Here is a 21,937-nt window from a genome sequence, read left to right on the forward strand (position 1 = left end):
ATGTAACTCAAACATGAGTAAATTTATTAAAAAGTATGACATAAAAAAGTAGAGACAGAATGTGGATGTGGTAGAATGTCAGTGACTGGAATTTGTAGAACCCTAGTGCCTAGTGTGAGGGTGGGGTAACCTTAGAAACTGCGCCGATGCCTTCCATCAGAGTCCGCTCGTTCCTCTGCCCGGTGACCCCGGCTCACATCATGAGAACCACTTGCCACTAGGTGCCCAGCCATTGCCTCCAGCCTCCTGGCTACACGCAACCTAGTCAGACAGGTGTCTATATTAGCCGCCCGGGCTCAGAACACTTAGCTTTCCTGCAGTGCTCTCCCGCAGAACAGAATAAAATACAATCCCCAGAAAAGCTCGATAATTTTGAACATGACAGTGGCACCATAACGTCTTCTTGCCTTATTCTATTTTTGTTTTACTGTGAGAATAATTTTTTTAAGCTGTTGGCAACATGCACAGAAAATAGACCAGTCGTCTTCATGAGAACTCTTAGTCCAAATCTATACAAAACACATAAAAACTTAAAGGTAAGCAGAGGGGGGGGCGCCTGGGTGGCTCAGTCGGTTGAGCGTCCGACTTCGGCTCAGGTCACGATCTCACGGCTCACGGGTTCGAGCTCCGAGTCTGCTTCGGATCCTCTGTCTCCCTCTCTGCCCTACCCACTCACATTCTTTGCCTCTGTCTCTCTTTTTCTCTCTCAAAAATAAATAAACATTAAAAAAAATGAAAAAACAAATTCAAAGGTAAACCCCCTTGAAATACCCAGTCTGCTCCTTGCATTCTCCGCCTCTGTGGCTTTGTTTCTGTGTTGCCAGCGAGGTGCCTCTGTGTCTGCGCTCTGCCCCGCCTACGAAGGCTGGGGCCAGGTTCACCCGACACCTGCTGCCTCAAGGGTCATCCACGCCTCACTGGGCTTTCTCTCTCCCTCTCTCTCCCTCTCTCTCCCTCATTTGTAGCTTGCTAGGTGCCTACCTGCTTTTTCTTTTTGCCGGAGGAGGGGCTGCCTGAGATATTTCCCCTCCCACTGTGCAAAGAAGCAAGCCCTCAGCTTCTTAACGAAGCGATTCTGGAATTATGTTACTTCGCAGTCTTGACATTCAGTTCTGCTCCCATGTGCCTGTAAATTGATCCAAAGTGAATGCAGTGCCGCCCACCCTGATGCAAGGCTGCTAGGGACTTCCCTCAAAGTCTCACTTAACGTCTGTGGTGTCCCAAAACCACTTCTTTGTTCCGGTGAGTTAAGGCAGTGGTCTTGTTGGGAACTGCTGGGTCCTGGGAATTTCAGGTTTCCTAACCTTAACGCTGCATTTTGAGAAAACAAATGTTTCTCATTTTTCTAACAGCAGCTCACAGTAGGAAATATATTCTGCATCCCCACATTCATACCTAACTAAAAGTGTTCACTTTCAGTGCTTATGAGAGCTGTGCACAAGGTAATTTGTGTTTATTTGTGTGTTTGTCTCAATGCTAGGCCTGACCCACACTTTTAAAAACGAAATGAACATCAGGACCCACCGATAGCTCATGGCCTGCAATTTGGAAAACGCTGGTCTTAAGCATATGATTCATTGAATCATTTCAATATCTTTGAAAATGGCCTGAGGTGATGAGGACCGCATAGATGTTCACAAGTTCATCGCAGTTCTGAACTCTCTGAGGCCATTTCTAAAAAGTCCTAAATCGGTCATTCATTTGGGAAAGAAGTCAGGACCACGTTGAGATGTTACAGGCGGTGCCGATTTGCTGCTCTGGTAGAGCGGCAGGTGGTCAGGCCGGCTTTCCGCAGGTGCGAGGCTCTGCACGAGTTGGAAAAGACGTGCGTGGCTTTTTCGAGGCACCATTTGCAAACCCAGCACATCTGGTAAATGTCTGTTCCCTACCAAGAAGACTCAGATACTGTTTTGAAACTCTACCCTGTCTTTCCATAGGGTGTGCTGATCTCCAAAGCCTGGACACCATGCAGCCAGTTGAGAGGAAGAGGCAGGGCTATATTCACGAGCTGATTCAGACCGAAGAGCGGTACGTGGACGACCTTCAGCTCGTCGTGGAGGTGAGGGCTGTGCCCGCGGAGGGGGGCGGGCCTTGGCCTCAGAGTCGGGCATCACCTTTGATGTGGGAATTCACGAGTAGAATAGCGAGTAGAGTAGAGTAGCGCGTAGTGACAGGAGCTCTCACACCCTCAGAACGCTTTGTGGCTCTGGGAGGGTGCCCGAAGAGCCCAAGTGCACTCCTTCCCCCAGACGAGGCCCTTCAGGGTGGAGAGAACAAGAGACGCCTCAGCTGCATGTTGGGAGAGGCCCCATCGAGGAAGGGGAAGGACGAGGGTAGAGCCGGTCGGAAGGCACTGAAGCAAACTTCATCTCCCTCACGTTTTTGCCTGTTTGCTGTGCTCTTCTGATGCCTGCCGTGTTCATAGACTTTGATGTTTCCAAAGGGGCTGTGAAACAGTGGCAGTGTTCATCCAACGTTTGTATCGCTTTGGAAAACCCAAAGGACCACGTGGTAAAATATTTCCCAGTTGTGATGTCCTTACTGTTTGTGCCTATTAATGTTGCCAGTGACCTGTAGGCCAGTAACAGGTGTTGGAGTAGCACTCTGAAAGGATTTGTGTTTGAGTACACACAGTAAGACTGTATACTTATACTCTTGTTTCCATGGCACTTAGTTCCCACTCAGTGTGTCAGGGCCCTCAGATGAGAAACCCAGTAAATAAACAAGGCACCTGAAGAGAGCACGTGTCCCCACACAGGCCCAGCAGGTGCACCGTTATGCCTGGCCGTGACCTCGCTAGTGGCACGGAGCATCCTTCTGCATCTGCACCCCAGCAAGGCCCTCCCCTGATTCGTTTCCACCTGACACGCCAGCGGGGACCTACAGACCCGCATACGTGTTCTCACATGGACACTGCACCGCACGTCTCAGTTGCTAACGTCTCTCAGTTGAGAAGTCCCCCACAAGGCTCTGAGCTCCTGACAGCAGGGGCGTGTACCTCACATCCTGCATCCCCAAAACTTCGCCTGGCCCTTTGCAGGCCTTCCCGTCAGTACTAAATGAACTACGTATGTTTATCTCCCCGCTTCTCTGGTCAGGAAAGACGGCCTAGAAGAAAAGCCCGTCTTTATTACTAACCCCTACGAGTATCAGCCCTGCTGCTGGTCAGATCCCAGTCCCGAGAGGCTGAATGGGTATGGAAGTACCTTTCTGACCCCAGCACAGAGGGGACCGGAGCCACATGCTTGCCCCACTGAGACTTGTCACTTAACCACTTGGGCCTTGGTCATTCCCACTCTTCCCACCTTCCCTTGCCTGAGGGGCAAGAGGTCATGTCAGGGTCAGGGATTTAGGGCAAAAGCACTGTTCCCAGGCTGGGTGTTCTCATTGCCATTCCCATGGAGGTTCCCAGAGGTCCCAACCGCCTTCCTCGTCTGCTTATCTCCCTGAGCAGGTAAATGGAATGAATAAAAAAGTAACATATATTCAGCAGTGGATGAAAGAAGAGACCACCAGATGCCTTCCTTGTCCTTCAGGAGCCCCTCAGAGCAGATCCACCACCTCTCCAGGGCTCGCTCCCACGGGAGGGTCCTGACATCTTCAGTCTGATTTTGGAACTGTAGAGGTTTAGAGATGCCCAGTTCATGGCACTGTTATCCGAATTCTTCGAATCTGTGTTCAACTCAACTCAGTAAATAAACATTAATTCAAAACCTACTGTGTGCAGAAAGCACTGTGCTGGAGAAGAGTGAGAAGAGAGAACTCCTACCCTCAAGGAGTTCACGGTCATGTGGAGAGACAGACAGACAGCTGCAGAACACTGAGGTGGGGGCCGGGAGAGGGATAACCACCCTCCGCCACAAAGGAGAGTCGGGAAGGACCCTCCCAGTTAGGCTCTGGCCAAGGCTAGAAGGACAAGGATGAGATTTCTGTGCCCAGAAGAGGACATGGAAGCAGGAAGGCCTGTGCTGGGGAATTAAGATCCTGCAAGCAGTTGCGGTGGCTGGAGTGTCAAGTTCTTGAGGCCCAAGCTGGGGGGGTGGGCAGGGGGCAGGTCGCACAGCCCTGGTGAACCTCAAGAAAGAGCCTGCGTCTTATCACAGGCCACTGAACGATTTTAATAGGCTGACCTGTTGTGTGTATCTTGGAAAGATCACACACGAGAAGGGTTGTCTCAGATAACTTCAGTTTCCTTAAGGCTTTTAAAGTCATTCCCTAGGAATCCTAGTTCTTTATGGAAATCTGGATTTCTAACCAAAAAGACTGGGGTTTTGGTTCTGGCTCCTCCGTGTTCTAGGTCTGTGACCTTGAGCAGATCACTCTCCCAGCCTTTATTCCTGAGTGCCCCGGGAATAATCATAGCTGATTCAGCTTGACCTGCGTCATCTGTGAAGTTCATTCAGAACCCATGCACACACCGGCATATGCACACATATACGTATCAGCACTTTGTAAATCCTTCAGTGTTCCACAGTGCAGATGTACGGCATTATCATTTCCCCTTCGGTCAGCCAGCCTCTGAAATCCATGTCTGCTTGGTGGTCAGTCTCGGGCATTGTATAAGTCGTCACTGTTTCTTTTGCTGAACTTCTCACAGCTTCCCGACCTCTGAGGCGCCACATGCGACAGCTTCCTCAGTTCTGCAGCTTTTACAGGGTGTAGATGCTTTATGCACATGGTTTTATTTAACTTTCCTGATCTCTCTTGCAGATAGATAGCCTCTGCTCTTATTGATGAGGCTACTGGACTCAGTCCTTAGAATTAGCCCTAATAAGGGGCACCTGGGGTTAGTCAGTGGTGCATGCAGCTCCTGAGTTGTGAGTTCAAGCCCCACTTTGGGGTGGAGCCTACAGAAAGAAAGAGAGAGAGAGAGAGAGAGAGAGAGAGAGAGAGAGAGAGAGAGAGAGAGAGAGAGAAAGAAAGAAAGAAAGAAAGAAAGAAAGAAAGAAAGAAAGAAAGAAAGAAAAAGAAAGAAAGAAAGAAAGAAAGAAAGAGAAAGAAAGAGAGAGAGAGAGAAAGAGAGAGAGAAAGAAAGAAAGAAAGAAAGAAGGAAAGAAAGAAAGAAAGAAAGAAAACAATCAATTAGCCTAATAAGAACCCAAATAGCAAACAGTAGGGAAATTATGCAATTTAAATTTTAGTAATCCTAAGTAGGCTTATTTAAAAACATCATGATCTTAAAAAAACAAAAACAAAAACATCATGATCATATTAGTTTCACTCTGTGAAGATACTGTTTGAGTTAGACCACTGTATATGCACACCTAAGATAACTTTTCTTTTATGTTTTGAATTTAGGTTTTTCAGAAACGGATGGTGGAGTCGGGCTTTCTCAGTGAAGGAGAAATGGCCTTGATCTTTGTAAACTGGAAAGAACTCATCATGTCTAACACAAAGCTACTCAAGTGAGTTGTGCACACCGGCCTGCCAGCCCCCAGGACTGACACTTTCACACGTAACTCCCTGCAGGGCTATTTAGTTAGCAAAGTTACTTTGAACTGTCTTCTCCCTCAAGCTTTTACTTTATTATCATTTTACAACATGCCCTGTAACTGTAAAATACATAATTTCTGAAGTCAAGAAATATAACAAAGAAAATACTTTGATTAAACAATGAAAAAATGAAATCATAATATAAACAATATATTAACATATGATTTCAAAATATACTTGACTGTACCGGGTAGAGTAGGAGAGAAGCTGTAGCCCATGGCCTGGACATTACTGGCTGGTCTGACATTCTCCTAAGTCCCCTTGGGGTGATTTCCCATCCCTGAAGCCTGTGAGGACAGACTCCTTGGCGGGCGGGATCAGCAGTCCCAGTTGTCCTGTGTCTCCGCCCTCGTGGAGGCACCCAGCTCAGCAGTTCTCCTGGGGACAGTGCTCACCTCCACCTCCACACCTGGGCTCCTGCTCCCTTTTTTCCCTACAGAGTGTAGAAAATTCCTTTCTTCTTGGTTCAGCTGAGAACAAGTTAGAATTTTTCTAAAGGAACTTTGCTAAGAAATGAAGGAATCCAAAACAATTCCGAGGACCTGGAAACACCCAAGTGTATAGACTTCATTTTCTTACTCTTCTTTGCCAACATTTTGCCCAGGTTGGCTTGGCCAGCAGAACATAGGCGCAAGCTGCCTCCTCCTCCTGACTCTTCCCTCACAGTGCCAGGTTTGTCGGTAACTCACTAGGGATCATTACCATTGTTCCCGTGATAGTCATCCTTTATTTACCAACCACATTCACAGTGAGAGTGTGTTGTTTGCAGGGCCTTGCGGGTACGGAAGAAGACCGGGGGAGAGAAGATGCCCGTGCAGATGATTGGGGACATCCTGGCAGCCGAGCTGTCCCACATGCAGGCTTATATCCGGTTCTGTAGCTGTCAGCTTAATGGAGCAGCTCTATTACAGCAGAAGACCGATGAAGACACCGATTTCAAGGAATTTTTAAAGGTAACTCCGTTCTGGAATCATGAGCAGGCCAGCCCCTTTCCGAGCTGGAGACAGAGACGTGCAGCTGCGCAGTCAGGACTCCGCATGGGAAAGGGCATCCCACCAGTTTCCAAAGGAAACACCAATGCGGCAGAGAATTTTCTGAGTGCTTGTGTTACCTTCCGTGTTGAATTGGTGTTTCTTGGCACTGGGGCCATAATTTTGCCCATCTATTAGTAGTGTCATTTAAGCCTATTTACTTAAATCAGCTATTTTACACACCAAAATTTTCCAGAATGTCACTTTATTAATTTTGTAAATTGTATTTATTCTATGTCCATCTTATGCCACCAAGGGTATAAAATAGCCTACTCAAATATATAAAATGCAGCAAGATAAGATGACATGATGTAAGTGGACGAATACAGTGGGACGAAAGGATAGGAGAGGACTAGGGCAGCTTCATAAACGCACATGTGAGACCCTGTCCTGTGCTCCAAAGTGCACCGAGATGTCCTCACAGCGTCCAGAAACCAATGAGAAGAGGAGGACATGATTGGTTCCATGATGCCATGGTTATAAACTAAAACCAAACACTTGGTAAGGAAAAGTAATGCTAGCACGACACTCAGAGGACACAGTGTAATAACGCATGAACAACACCCTGTGAGTGATCCAGCCACATGCTTCGCATGGCTGCTTGTTATCATAGAGTGTCATGTGTGAGAACATCTCCCTGGCGTCGTTCGGTAACAGAAACTATTACTACACATGTGACGGTGGCAAGGGAAATGAAAGTAAAATCTGTTTTCTAGCTTTTTTACATATCTTCTTCTTTTTTTGGTTTCTGAAATAGTGCCTGTCGGGATCTGTTATACAGCCACAGTGCCTTAAGGGAGAATGCATAATTTTAATGTCTTCATTATCCAAAAAGAATGGAAACATAATTAAGCATAAAATATAAGATGTTTAGGCAGAGGATAAAAATTCCAACAAGAAAATGGATCAAGTAATAAAGATAAAAGCACAAATGATATCAATATATCTAAGAACAGGTATGTTGAAAAGAATAAAATATAACTGTGGTAAATCTAATAGAAAAACAGAAAAACACAAGTAAAAGGAACAGACATGAAAATATTTCTTAAAGTAAAAGAGTATATAAGCCAAAAATATGTGCTAATAAATGTCAAAACATTGACAAAATTTGTAGTTTTCTATTACAATTTGAAAACTGCTTCAGTAAGAATAGAAAATCTGAAGATACTATTAGCCAAGGATAAAACTGAGTAGCTTACCCCCAAAAGAGGAGCTAGGTGCACTTGATGGTGAATTCTTTCTAACTATAAAGGAATAGATTATTCCATACTATACGAACTATTACAGATCATAGAAAAAAAAACAGAAATCCACCTAATTCATTGTTTAAACCAAAAGAGTTCCTGACCCCAAGGCCTGTTTTCATATTTGTATTTAATTACAAAAATGAGGGGCGGCTAGGTGTCTCAGTCGGCTAAGCATCCAACTCTTGGGTTCGGCTCAGGTCATGATCTCACGGTTCATCAGTTTGAGCCCCGAATCAGGCTCGTTGCTGTCATTACAGAGCCTGCTTTGGATTTTCTGTCCCCCTTTCTCTCTGCCCCTCCCTCACTGTGTGCACTCTCTGTCTCTCTCAAAAATAAAACATTTTAAAAAAGAATTTAAAGTACTTTTTAGCACAGAGACCAGCACATAATAAGCAATAAATGCTAATTATATTTACCTTCCTTATGATGATCTTAGGGATGCAAAAACGATTCAATATAAGTAAGGCACTGAGGACCGACTCTTCAATTGGTGATAAGGGTGGGTGGCACAGGGTTGCTTAGAAATGAACTAGAAGAGGGGCGCCTGGGTGGCTCAGTCAGTTAAGCATCTGACTCTTGACTTCAGCTCAGGTCATGATCTCACAGTTCATGAGATTGAGCCCCACGAGGAGTTCTGTGCTGACAGTGTGGAATCTGCTTGGGATTCTTTCCCTCTCTTTTTGCCCCTTCCCCTCTCACCCACATGTGTTTTCTCTCTCTCTCTCTCAAAATAGACATTTAACAAAGAAAAAAATAAATGAACTAGAGACAACATACAAGGGAACCAAAACCACAGACACAAACACTGGTCAGAATAAGATAAATGTGGGATTGTGAGTGCATGCAAATGTTTCAAAATAGTAGAGGGGCATCTGGGTGGCTCAGTTGGTTGAGCATCTGACTCTTGATTTCAGCTCAGGTCATGATACAGGCTCGTGGGATCGAGCCCTGCATCAGGGGGGCTCTGCTTAGGATTCTCTCTCTCTCTCTCTGTCCCTCTCCCCTACTTGTATGCTCTCTCTCTCTGTTTCTAAAATAAAAATGAATGAATGAATGAATGAATAAATTAATAAATAATAATAGTAGAATTAAAAATAGGATGTTTAGGGGAGTCTGGCTGGCTTAGTCAGTGGAACATGCAACTCTTAATCAGGGTTGTGAATTCAGGCCCCATGTTGGGTGTAGAGATTACTTAAAGATAAAATCTTTAAAAAAATGTTTTTTATTTTTTATTTTATAAACATTTTATTAAAAATGTTTATTTTTGAGAGAGAGAGACAGAGCACGAGTTGGGGAGCAGAAGAGAGAGAGGGAAACACAGAATCCGAAGCAAGCTCCAGGCTCTGAGCTGTCAGCACAGAGCCTGATGTGGGCCTCGACCCCACGGACTGCAAGATCATGACCTGAGCTGAAGTTGTCTGCTTAACCGACTGAGCCACCCAGGTGCCCCAAAAATAAAATCTTTAAAAACAAATTGGACACTTACCTTCTAAGTAATTTTTTTTAATTTTCCAAATAGTAATAACAATAGGAATGTAAATAAGGTATCAGTGCCATCACAACTATAACAGAATAAAAAGTTTATAGTTTAATAATAAAAGGCATCGTGTTGATTACATTAACAACAAAATCTAGCAATAATCTGTGTGCTAAATGTTACTTTTTAAAAAGTCTCAGAAAATACAGAAAAAGCATGAAGATGCTTGCTGTAGCAACATATATAGATATATCCAAAAACAAAAGGAGGGGGCAGTTTTAATATCCCATAGTGGGAAACAAATAGGTAAATTATAGTAACTGTGCTTTTCAGTTATTAAAAATGGTCATCAAAAAAAAAAAAGTCATCCAAGAGTACTAGCTACTCTATTCAAGTACTGTGTTAATAAAAGGAGTAGAGGGAAATAAGATGTGGTCCTTTGTCTCCTGGAGATAACAGTCTTCAAGATCATGGAGACACCTCAAACGGGGTACCACTACCTGTCTTCCCCAGTCCAGATGTGGTGTCCTGATAAAGGTGGCCACGGATGATTGCAGGGGCTCCAGAAAGGTCACTGAACATCAAGGAAGGGGGAGAGCCTGGCCAAGAGGAGTCATAATCTGAGTCTACAGAAATGAGTATGAATTAGCCAAGTGAAGAAAGAACAGAAGGGACTTAGCAAAGGCTAATGCATTTATTACCTGGCACATCATAGGTGCTCAATAAATGGTAGTGATTGTTTCTAATAAAGCAGGGACAGCAGGCAGGCAGAGGCAGGGGAAATCACGAGCCGTTTAGAAGGCGGAGTTGAAGGTGACTCCTAGGTGTGTGGCAGGGAGGTGGGTGGTGCAGAATGGTGCTACCAACTCAGGGATGCAGGTGGAAGAGAAGCTTTCATGAAGGAAGATGAGGACTTTGGGGCGTACTGAGGTATTGAGGTGCCTGTAGGAGGTCCAGGTAGGAAGGAGAGTAACTCGGCCAGCATGGAGCTCTAGGGAGGGTTCGGGTGGCGCCCTGGGACTCAACTGCTGGGGGTCTTTGGGCAGCACCTACAGTTAAAAGCAGGTAGAGAAGAAGAAAGAAGTGAGGATTGGGAAGGAGTGGACTGGGAAGACAGCCGTCAATCGTTCTGGAAGCAAAGGAGGGTGTGATGGCACAGGCTGCCAAGTCCACATAAGAAAGAAAGAAAGAGCTGAAAAGCATCTGCTGGGTTCACCAACTGAAGGGAGATACCCCTGCTGTTAATCTGATATATATTGAATCCTGAGTTTTTAAAAGAAATTAGAAATCTAAAAGATGGTCAAAGTCCAGAGTACAGTTGGTGTTTCTTTTGTTCTCGTTGAAGCTTTGATTTCCTCATGAGCCTATCCGTTATTTGCAGAAGCTGGCATCTGACCCTCGATGTAAAGGAATGCCCCTTTCCAGCTTCCTGCTGAAGCCCATGCAGAGAATCACCCGCTACCCTCTACTCATCAGAAGTGTGAGTACCCCAGCTGGGCAGAGGAGCCAGACCCCTTGAGGTCCACAGGGGCCGTAGTCAGGGAGCTGGCCCTGACACATGGGTGATGGACCAGGCACTGTGTGTGCGTGCACCCAGACACACATGTATGTGGGCACGCACACGAACACGCACATACAATCTGGATTAGGCAAAGAAAAGCCATCCAGTGTCGCTTAGGTAACCTGTCCTTCCCTCCCCACCCACCCCCCACCCCCGCCCAGGAAACTCCCCTGGGTCTCTCAAAGTCACGAATGTGTTTTTCTAGACAGGGCAAGTGCCCTGTAGGTCTGCATGTGTGGAGCCTGTCGTGAGCCCAGATGGAGTCCACTATTGGCACAACCTTCCGCTCCAGTCTTTCTGCTGAGATCTAAATTCATCCACCAGCTCAACACCTTTCCCTAGATGTCTCAGGAGTCCCCAGCTCACTGTGTCCTACCCTGAGCTCATCACCATCCCCTCGCTGTTCCCCACTTCAACTTGCTAACTAAACAGTCCTAAGATACCATCCATCTTTTAGCATAAGCAATGTGGGCCTCTTGAGCCAATATGCCTTCTAAGGAGAAGGTGTACTTTACAAAGGATTTTTCCACAAATTATCACTGATACAATTTTAATCATCTTACAAAGAAAAGCAGTAGAAATAATATAAGACCGTTACTTTTATTGATTATCCCTTGACCATTGATCTCTAAGCCATGTTAACTCATTATGGACCTTATGTTACAGAGCCTATGTTTGTTATGATACAAAACTGACCCATTCATACACAATAACCCACAGTCCCTTACCTGAAATACTTTGAAGCAGATGTATTTTCAGAATTCAGAATTTAATTCAAAAATGGCATATTACATGATACCCCAACAAAGCCTGGGCATCACCTATAGCCAAACACAGTAATATTTCTACAGTGAAATACATGAATAATTACTTTTAAGTAGAATAAACAGATACATCTCTTCAGTTTAGGTCAGGTTTTGCCACCAAATGAATATTGAAGAAAAGCTTTAGGCTTTCAGGGCTTTTTCCCATTTTGGAGTTGTAAACAAAAGACGGTGGCCCCAGGTGGCCAGAGTCCAGACGGGAGCCATCTGCTGATGGGACTGCTAACTTCCAGAGGGACGACACGGTTGTATGCCAGCCTCTATTCTTTTACATTTGTCACATTAGTTTGAAGTCACTTTAGAATCAACAGTATGTTTTCCTACAAGCTGATGACATGATTTTATTCTATTTTTCCTATAGCAGAGGATTCATTGCTTTTTTCAGATTTATAAAAAAGATCAGTGACCCCACAAATGTTATAAGCCATTGCTATTCAGCAAGTTAATACACTTATGAAAGCTGCAGCCAGGTTATGTGGTGGGTTCACCCTAAAGGCAATGGCTTAAATGGGGAGAGGGAGGGAGCCACGTGTGGTAACGCATGTACCAAGACCAAGCCAGAGCCGCTGGCCACCCACAGGTTTCAGGGCACTTGATCCACGTGGCAATTGGCACTGAGTCAACCTGGCTCCCCAAGAACTCTGGAGCTATCCACTTGTTAAGGGCGAACAATCGTCTTACCGTCGTATACCCAGCGCCCAGCACATACAGCAGGCAGTAGGACTTCTGGGTGGAAGACACTCTACTTCCCACATGACGGAACCGCTCTTTTCCAGATTCTGGAGAACACCCTAGAGAGTCATGTGGACCATTCCTCCCTAAAGCTGGCTCTTGAGCGGGCAGAGGAGCTTTGTTCCCAAGTTAATGAAGGAGTTCGGGAAAAAGAAAATTCAGACCGACTCGAGTGGATCCAGGCACACGTTCAGTGTGAAGGTCTTGCAGAGGTGAGGCCTGTGGTGTTGAGCTGGGTGCCACTAGGCAGGCTCTGGGTGGGGAACCCAGTTCAAGCCTTCCCCTAGTGTGAACAGGATATGCCTCAGTCCAGCCCATGTGCACTCAGTGTCCTGCCCCTTCTTGGGCTGTCATTTTCCTTTCTTAGAAGGGAAATGTGATATTTTTGTTTTGAGTTCTTTGAATTCAGCCAGTAGAATCCATATTCTGTGGGTAGAAGTCATCACTTTCCCATGTCAGTTTGGACTCTGAAGGAAAATCAGTGCGCCCTCAGATCCAGGGCACGGGCCTCTCATGGAGCTCTGGGATGGTTTGTGCTGGGACTCACAAAGTGACAATTTCTTTTTAAGCAACTTATTTTCAACTCCCTCACCAACTGCCTGGGGCCCCGGAAGCTTCTGCACAGCGGGAAACTATACAAGACCAAGAGCAACAAGGAACTACACGGATTCCTCTTCAATGACTTTCTGCTTCTTACCTACATGGTCAAGCAGTTTGCTGTTTCCTCAGGTTCTGAGAAGCTTTTCAGCTCTAAGTCCAATGCCCAGTTCAAAATGTATAAAACGGTAAGTGTCACATTCCTGGCCGTGGCATCAGGAGCATAACAAGGTGTGTCCTTCACCTGGAGGACCTCCTTCCAGGATCCTTTCCTGTCCTCATGGGACACTCTTCGCCCGTCTCCAGATGGGTCACTCCTCCTCTGTCATTTCCCAGGGAAGAAGCCCCAGCGTGGCTGGGTCCTCACTGTCCTCTGACAGCTGGATTCCAGCTTTGGATTCTGGCTTCCTCCCTGGCAGATGTGATGTGATCCCGCCTCTGTCCACACTCAGCAGCAGGTCTCTCTGTAAAACTGAGACAAGGTGCTAAGCGTGGGTACATGGAGACACCCTGTCACACGAGCAGAGTCATAGACACCGGGAGCTCCTGTTCTCAGTTCAGTGACATCTCATCTGCCCAAGATGTTTTCTTCCACAAAAGTAAAAGACTCAAGAAGCTAGACCCTTCTCTCCTCCTCAAAAAGGCTCTTCAGGACAGACCGAACTCTGCCTAGATGTAGGTGGGTGGAGGGTTCTGGCACATTTCACACTCTGTGTTTTGGCCCTCTTTCAGCCCATTTTCCTGAATGAAGTCTTGGTGAAACTACCCACAGACCCTTCCAGCGATGAGCCTGTCTTCCACATTTCTCACATTGACCGGGTCTACACCCTCCGAACAGACAACATTAACGAGAGGTCAGTCTTGACCACGTGTGACCTGCCTTGAAGCCTGGACGTCTCCCTTCCATAAACGCACCTCCAGTCCGTGCTCAGTCCTACTAACTCTGTATCCTCGAGCTCTCCTAACCAGTGCCCTCCACACTGGTCCCACTGGTCAGCCTTGGTTTAGATATGCTGGGTTACTGCAACCACCTCTATATGTGTCCCTGCTTCCAGTCTCTCCTTAGGATCTTCCAAAATGGGAGAGCCAGCACCTTGCTTCCTTAAATCCCTTCTGCAGCAGTCCGTGCTCCTTCACCTGATTTCTGAGGCCCTCTTTGTGTGTCTCAGCCTCAGTCCCATCCCTCCACTGCACAGGACCTGTACTCCAGCCAGAATGTCTTCCTTCTGCTCTTTGCCTGGCCAGCCCTGCATCCTCTACAGGATAGCTCAGCACCTGTGTGATGGCAAACCAGGGGATGCTCCTCCCCTCTGTGCATGTGGTTCTTGGTGTTCTTTGTACGGCAGAATGTCGCTCTGTCGTGCCAAATTGCCACTGATATGGCAAATTGCATCTTCTATTTCTGTGTGCCTGCATCTTGCAAGTGCCTGGTGTCTTATAAACCGTGAGTAACTCTAGAAATTCTCAGCTTCAAAGTTAGCAAACGAGTCTTTCAGTTAAACTAATATTAGGTCTATGATGGGAAACTTGTCAAAGCCAAGGTTAGCAAAGAGTGAAGAACAAGTGCAAAGCTCTGGGGCTCCTGGCTGAACCTGGGAGGTACTCGGGAAAGCCACCCAATGGCTGTGCTCTGCTTCTCCTCCAGGACTGCTTGGGTCCAGAAGATCAAGGCGGCATCTGAGCAGTACATTGACACGGAAAAGAAGAAACGGGAGAAGGCTTATCAAGGTAGTTGGTGGTGCCCTAGAGAGCCGGAAGCAGCCGCCAGGGCTCCCAGGGGAGGGGGAGGGAGAGGGTCCCACCCTCTGGACACAAGCTGCTGCTCCTGCAGGGTGGGACTGCACAGAGACAGCCTAAAGGAGCAGACTTGCTGTGGGATCCGACAGCAGGACCTGCTTGGTGGCTCCTGCCCTTGGGGCCTCCCTGAGCCCCCTGCCCACTACACAGACGGGCCAGCCCCGAGACCTCCCTTCTGTCTGTGGTGAAGGAAGAGGGTCCTTTGCACAACCGAGCCCACTTCTGCGTGGTTCATTTTGCTTCATCCAACTTCACTTCTCTGGCCTGTTTCCCTTCAGCTCTGCTCCTCCTCTCCCACCCCGGCCTCTGCTCCGGCCCTCCTCCACATCCATCCGTCCTCCCTCCCTTGACACCAGGTCCTGGACCTCGAGGCCCTCCTCCTCATCACCGGCCCTTCACCCCGCTTGCAGTTTTCATTCTGTTCAGAGGGCTCCCTCGCTCGACACCAGTGACCTGACCCACCGCTTGACTCACTTTGCCCCCTGCTCCCGATGGCAGGAAGTCAAGGCTCCTCCTCCCCCTTGTACCTGGAGCTCCACCCAAGCCCAAGCCTGTCTGTCCCTCTCCTCCCTCAGTTTCATGAAAACCATGCCGGGCTGCTTCCCCGAGCCCACGCTCCAGACACACTTTGACTTCTCCCCGCCACCAGCCAGGCTTCACACCATGGCATCTCCTGAGCAGCTCTGCGGACGGCAGTACTGTCCTCCCCACCCAGACCGGAAGCGTGCCCTCAGCCCTCCTGCTTCTCTAGTCAGAGGCCAGGTCCTACCCCATTCTCTTCCCATGTCCTGGGCCTTTCCCAGTGGCACAGACCCTCCAGTCTCCACTTAGGCATGAGGCCCCCATCACCATACCCTTCATTCCTGGAGTAATCTTTTTACAGGGCTGACTCTCCTTGCTGAAGCATCTTCCCCATTGCCTCCCAAATTAAGAACAAATTCTTACCCCAGACTCAGGGCCAATCCCCAGTATCATCTGTTCCCCAGCCCCGTTTCCTCTCTCTGCTTCGCCTGTACCACTGCCTGAGTGAACAAACCACCTCTGAGCCCCCCTACCTGTCCCCGCCGCCCCCTCAGGCCTTCTCTGTTGGGTCCTCCCTCTTCTGTTCCTGGCTGCTACAGCTGCAGCTCTTTGTATGTTTTTTTATTCAGGTTCCCCTTATTTTGTTATATACTCCTGAAAGGTATGTGTAAATTGGCTTTTGCTGATTGAATCTTGTTTTAATGGTACTTCAAAAGCTTGCTATTAAAAAAATCAACGACTGAATGATTCGGAAAGCATATAATGATCTCTTAATTGGTAAAGATAAAAATTAAGAGTTTTTGTTAGTTTTGCTTAATATCAATATTTATACATATTTTTATGCATTTTCTACGTGTTCTTTAGACATTTATTGATTACTTACTCTGTGCCAAGCCCTATGCTAGTCTTAACCGGACCTTCAAAGATAAATAAGGGGAACTTATTTGTCTTTAAGGGAAACTGAGTGTAGGTGCCGCACTGGAGAGGTTGGCACAAACAAGGTTGGGGGGCTTCTCATAAGTTCTACTTGCCCTAAGTTTTAAAAACTCAATAGCTCACTAAGCAGCCTTTATTAAACCCCTGAGGGCAACACCTGCTTAACTACTTCATATTTACCAATCTGAGTTCACAGACCCATTTTCCTCCATATGAAAAGGGTTTTGAGTCCATCCTCAAATAGAATAAGGTCTTAAGTGAAACTGCTTTATAAGCTGAAGTGTTTACATGTAATTGGAATGATGTGGGTGGCAAGTTGACTTTGGTACCTGCTAGTTAATTTTTTACCTTGCCACTCCTAGGTTCTGTGACATGGGCAGGTTATGGGCTTTTCTAAGCCTCAGTTCTCCCACATATGGAGATGGCAGTTATAAAGAGCTACCATACAGCATAATTGTACAATTTACATAATAAAACTTTTGTAGAGGTCTAGCACATGCCTAACACAAAGTAAGTATCCAATAAATGTTAGCTGCTTTTAAGTGCTGAATGGATATAATGTATTTTTTTTAATTAATATTACCATTTGCTAGGCAATTGAGTGTTTATTAATACAAGGCTGAATAAACAATACGCACTCTGCAGCGGCCTCTCCTGGCAGAGGAGATGGATAGGACATGGAATTTCAGAACCAGCGGGCTGCAGGACGCTCATAAGTCGAGGATGATGGATGTGCAGAGTGGGGCAGAGAGGGGGGAGTGACATGTGAGATTGGATGCACATCTTCAAGGCTGGGTGGGATGCAGACAAGCAGAGGTGGTGGACAGGTATTCCAGCGGGTGCCATGGCCTGGGCAAAGGCACACAGCAGCCAGATGCTGGTCTGCCAGGCCCAGTGCAGTGGCAGGTGACACTGGGGAGTGTCAGGATTGGTTAGAAGGACAGACTATACTCACAGCTCAGTGTCCTCCGTGCATTCCGTGCACGTCCTTCAATCTCAGAGAAGAAATTGACGTCACTTGTCTTCTTTTGTAGCTCGCTCTCAAAAGACTTCAGGCATTGGGCGTCTGATGGTGCACGTCATCGAAGCTACAGAATTAAAAGCCTGTAAACCGAATGGTAAATGCTTCTTTCATTCAACAGATGTGGTAACTGCCCTATTCTTTGCCAATGACTCTTCTGTACATTGAATAACGGGACGCTTTTTAAAAAGCAGTGTTTCCAGTGCCACTAAAATGGTTATCGTACCAATAGTATCCTCACTGTCTCTTCCCAATAAGTACCGGTGCCCCTTTCTTCAGTGCTTCTGAGTAGAAATTGCATGAACACTTGTCCAGGCTCATGGGGAGCATTTAGGCACTGGAGCCCACAAGGCAGATCTGGGCCCTCAGACAGTGCCCCTGCTGTCGTGGTTTACAGAGAAGCATCCATTTGGATCCTGCTTCTGCTCAAGGAAGGTCCTGTTGTCATTTATTTTACGTACACATGTCACATGTGTCTTTGGTTTGTTTTTGTTCAGGAAAGAGCAATCCATACTGTGAAATCAGCATGGGCTCCCAGAGCTATACCACCAGAACCCTCCAGGACACACTCAATCCCAAGTGGAACTTTAACTGCCAGTTCTTTATTAAGGACCTTTACCAAGATGTGCTGTGTCTCACCATGTTTGACAGAGACCAGTTTTCGCCAGATGGTAAAGTATAACTCGACCAGGGAGGAATTTGAATACTCCGGAATTTAGGGTCTAGATCCAGGGTACTTGGCTTTATTTTTCCCTGTGATACCTATGGAAAATGACACGGGCCCATGGGCACCTGCAGCTCGTGTGGGAAGTGGGTCAGGGGTCTTCTCAGGGGGAAAGGGTGGTCTCCGGCGTGTGTGAGTCATGGACCCCAGTCACTCCCTAAGTACACAACAGAGACATTGCTCCCAGCACCTACTGAATGGGTGAGACATGCTCTGCCTGAAGGAACTTGGATTCCAAGAAGGCAGTTTCCCTCCCACGGACCTGTCCCTGGGCATGCGTCCATGTAGTTATCAGACAGCCACTAACCAAAGGAAATTAACTGTTCTGGATTTGAAAGTCTTATGAATGTTTTCAGACACTCCTCCTTATAAAGAAGTAGCTTTGACTCTCACATGTCTATTCTCCAGATTTCCTGGGTCGCACTGAAGTTCCAGTGGCAAAAATTCGCACAGAACAGGAAAGCAAAGGCCCCACAACCCGCCGACTCCTGCTGCACGAGGTCCCCACCGGGGAGGTCTGGGTCCGCTTTGACCTGCAGCTTTTTGAGCAAAAAACTCTCCTGTAGGGGCCTCAGGGATCTGCCCAAAAGGCTGGGGCTAGAGACGGACGGTGCTGCCCCTAGGCTAAAGGAGCATCACAAGGCTTCATCCATCGCAGGCCACGCGTGCAAGGTCCGGCCCTCTATTTTATTGCACACTAAATAGCTAGCAATCTATGCAAACATGATCTTTCCTAGAAATAAACCAAACCCACAGCACAGTGCCTTGTATTAGTGTTAACATGTTTGGCTGTGTTTAGATGCCAAGGTTTCCATTTTCAGGGCTATAAAAAGTATTATGTGGAAATGAGGCATCGGAACAGCAGACGTTACCACTTGGTTGAATGTGTCCAGTGTGGGTGGTTTTGGTGATGCTGTAACCATTCCACGCCATGTGACCTCTGCGGGGTCACAGCCACTCAGGAGGCGAAGGATCGGGAAGAAACGCTGCAGCCTCAGCGCGGGAACAGCCTGATACCGAAGTAGGTCTACTCGTGCACTGAATGAAAACAGAAACTTGATCATTTTATTCCTGACTAGATTTTATCATCTCTGCTCAGACAATATAGTTTGAAATCTAAAGGGGAAAGCTTGATTTACTTTAAATACTGTGAACTCTAATGATGTGGAAAATATTTTTCAACTTTAATTTTCTGAAGTATAAATTATTTATGTAAATTCCTTGTTTTTGCATATTTCATAGGACATGCATCTTTAAGCTTTATCATTGCCAATATGTACAGAAAGAGAATAAAAATAATAAGTTTATGAATGTAACTTCTTTCAAAGCTTGACTGATTTACTTTCCACCTGAAAAGCTCTTGAAAGGTAAGTTCAGGGGTTGCTTGCAGTGAAACCAAATTTCCTTTCTGTGACAGTGGCAAAAACCAAGAGGGGGTGGGGGGGGGGGGAGGGTGTGGTGCCTAGGAGACCCTGGAGCTTCGTCTTGACTCTGACTTGCTCCATGACTCTAGTAAATTGACCTATGGTTTCTGGGGCGTGGTGTCACTAATGGCTAGACTGCTGATCTCTGTGGGAGTAAGACCATACCTTCTTGAGTCCTTCTGCCTACTTGGTTGAGCAGGAACCTCAGAGGTAACTTCGGAGTCAAGAAAATACACAGGCATTAAACATCTTCAGCAGGCCCTCGGCCTCCAGCTCCAGAAGCACCTGTCTCTCCCTGTCCCCTGTCCTGTCAGACCCACATCCACACCTGTCAGCGCTGCTGGTTTGGGCTCTGGATTTTGTAGCGTGAGATTTGTTTTGAACATTGACAAAAATCAGGTCTTACCCACTAAATTCCTGGGTTAATGAGTACAACTGGAAAAAGATCTGCTTTTTAGAAGGAACCACGCAGGCTATAGGAGCCTTGATTCTCAGGGAGCACGTCTTAGGGAGCTGGAAGAACAGGAAAGATTCAAATGTCCCTCCACCACAGTCCCCGTTTCTGTCTAAACATAACCACTGAGCAAAGAAGGGCTGGAAAACATAACTCAGAATGTTCAAGTTAAAAAAAAAAAAAAATCTGCCATTCTGGGTATTAATCCTGGGCACTTATTTGTTAAAACTTAGATGTAAAAGAAATATGGCCAGTATCAATAGAAGAGACGCCACTCAACATCTGAAACCAAAACACCTGAATGTATTAATTAAGGGAAAGTTTGGCTGGTCAGGCGCAGCCTCACTGAGCAAAGCACATTGCTGATCTTCTATAGGGTCTTGAAGGCAGGTATGGGTCGATGTCCAACAAGTCTGCCTCTGACTGGCTGAGTTCCAAAGCCTGAGACAGTCTCTGATGAGTCAAGGCCAGTTTAAAACCAGTTGTGGGTTTACTTGTGACCCGAGCTAAAGGATAATCCTTTTCCCAGGACAGCAGGGACTTGAATTCTCCCTGGGATGAACTGTGGCTACTGCCATTTCCCCATGTCTACATGTGTCAGGGTTCTTTTCAGATTTAGGACAGAGGAGCCTGCAGGAGGTGAGTCAGACTTCTACAAAACCCCAGAGGACATTCAATGTCCATGCTCCTCACAACTCCAGTCACCTGTGTTGACCTGGGACTGCAGCTCTGCCTGTTAAGAAATGAAGTTCTCTCCTGACTGAAACGTGAGCCTAATTTTCTGAAGGATGAGGGAGGAGGGTGTGCCCTTAGACTCCTTGCATCCCCTGGAGAAGGACTGAGCAGATAGGAGAGATGCCCAGCAAGCCACCACCGACCCCCTCCCCCACCCCCCAGTGCTCTTCAGAATCAGGACTCTGCGGCACGCCAACAGGATAACCACTCTCTGAAAGGGACCGAAACCCTGAGCAATTTGACTGACATGACAGAGTCTAAGTGGGGTGTGTGTTCTGGCGATCGGACCGGTGCTTTGGCACTAGACGGCCTAGACTTGGAATCGAGACCACCACCACTTTCAGCCGTGCAGCTGACATTGAACAAGTTACTCAACCCCTCTCCAAGCTTCACGTAAGGGGAGATCAAGCTGTAACTTTGCTGTGAAAACTTTTACATGAATATAAATACCTCACACAGTTCCAGGGCTCCTGGGTGGCTCAGTCAGTTAAGCTTCCAACTCTTGATTTCAGCTCAGGTCGTGTTCTCACAGTGCGTGAGTTCAAGCCCCCCATCGGGCTCTTTGCTGACAGTATGGAGCCTGCTTAGGATTCTCACTCCCTGTCTCCCTCTGCCCTTCCTCCACTAGTACTCTCTCTCTCTCAAAATAAATAACTAAACTTAAAATTTTTTTTTTTAATATATAAAAATATCTCACACAGTTCCTAGTTCACAACAGCTCAATAAACAGTAACTATTATTGTTTGTTACTGCTTGCAACATCTCACACTTCTGGAGAGAGAAAACCTGTTGGCAGCATTTTAACTGTTGGCACACAAATGAGGAAGTAAAACTCAGCGAAGCTTTATTACCATGGCCTCCTTACAGATGGCACTGTTCCCGGCAGCCATGCCTGAACCCCAGCTGCAGGGAGGCCGGGTGCCGCCCCAGGACTTTTGCCATCATCACTCTTCTTAACACGGGCTGTGACCCCCACCTACACTGGCCTTCCCCAGGCGCCCAGGGTTGTGGTCTGTGCTGTCTGGCACCTCGAACCTGTGAACAGAAGGGAAGTGCTCAGTGTAGGGCAGGGAAGAGGGGCTGACTGGGGCAGAGAAGAAGGCCCCAGTGGATCCCACCCAACACTCCGCCCTCCTGCCTGAGCTGAGACCTTCCAGGCAGCCCTCTCCTCACCTCTCCCCTACTCTCTTTGGTTTCTGCAACTCTCAGCCAAGGCTTCCCATGTCTTTGGACTCCACACAGTACTGACCTCTCCATGGTAGGGCGGAGGTGACTAGCTGTCCACAGAACACCTGCTCTCCCTGCCATTGTGCTCAGAGCAGCAGAGGGTACTTCTCCCAGCACCCTCCCCCTGCAGTTAGG

At 47.0% G+C, this 21,937-nt stretch overlaps 1 protein-coding gene across 11 annotated transcripts in view; it reads left to right on the top strand.

Moving 5' to 3' along the window:
* The window catches only part of ITSN2 (intersectin 2), a 145,732-nt gene extending 126,454 nt beyond the window's left edge, over positions 1 to 19,278 (top strand). For 8 of the 11 annotated variants that reach the window (XM_042982389.1, XM_042982392.1, XM_042982388.1 and 5 more), the window contains 11 exons: positions 1,938 to 2,059; positions 5,299 to 5,405; positions 6,263 to 6,446; positions 10,630 to 10,728; positions 12,410 to 12,577; positions 12,935 to 13,150; positions 13,695 to 13,816; positions 14,608 to 14,690; positions 17,252 to 17,335; positions 17,736 to 17,909; positions 18,371 to 19,278. In XM_042982389.1, the coding sequence (XP_042838323.1) occupies positions 1,938 to 2,059; positions 5,299 to 5,405; positions 6,263 to 6,446; positions 10,630 to 10,728; positions 12,410 to 12,577; positions 12,935 to 13,150; positions 13,695 to 13,816; positions 14,608 to 14,690; positions 17,252 to 17,335; positions 17,736 to 17,909; positions 18,371 to 18,528 (1,517 nt within the window). In that variant the 3' untranslated portion in view covers positions 18,529 to 19,278. The remainder of the gene's footprint in view (positions 1 to 1,937; positions 2,060 to 5,298; positions 5,406 to 6,262; positions 6,447 to 10,629; positions 10,729 to 12,409; positions 12,578 to 12,934; positions 13,151 to 13,694; positions 13,817 to 14,607; positions 14,691 to 17,251; positions 17,336 to 17,735; positions 17,910 to 18,370) is intronic. The other 3 variants (XR_006215972.1, XR_006215973.1, XM_042982397.1) reach the window with 3 other exon arrangements.
* The last annotated feature ends 2,659 nt before the right edge of the window (positions 19,279 to 21,937 follow it).

The sequence above is a fragment of the Panthera tigris genome, chromosome A3, assembly GCF_018350195.1.
Source record: "Panthera tigris isolate Pti1 chromosome A3, P.tigris_Pti1_mat1.1, whole genome shotgun sequence".
In the NCBI taxonomy this organism is placed as follows: domain Eukaryota; kingdom Metazoa; phylum Chordata; class Mammalia; order Carnivora; family Felidae; genus Panthera; species Panthera tigris.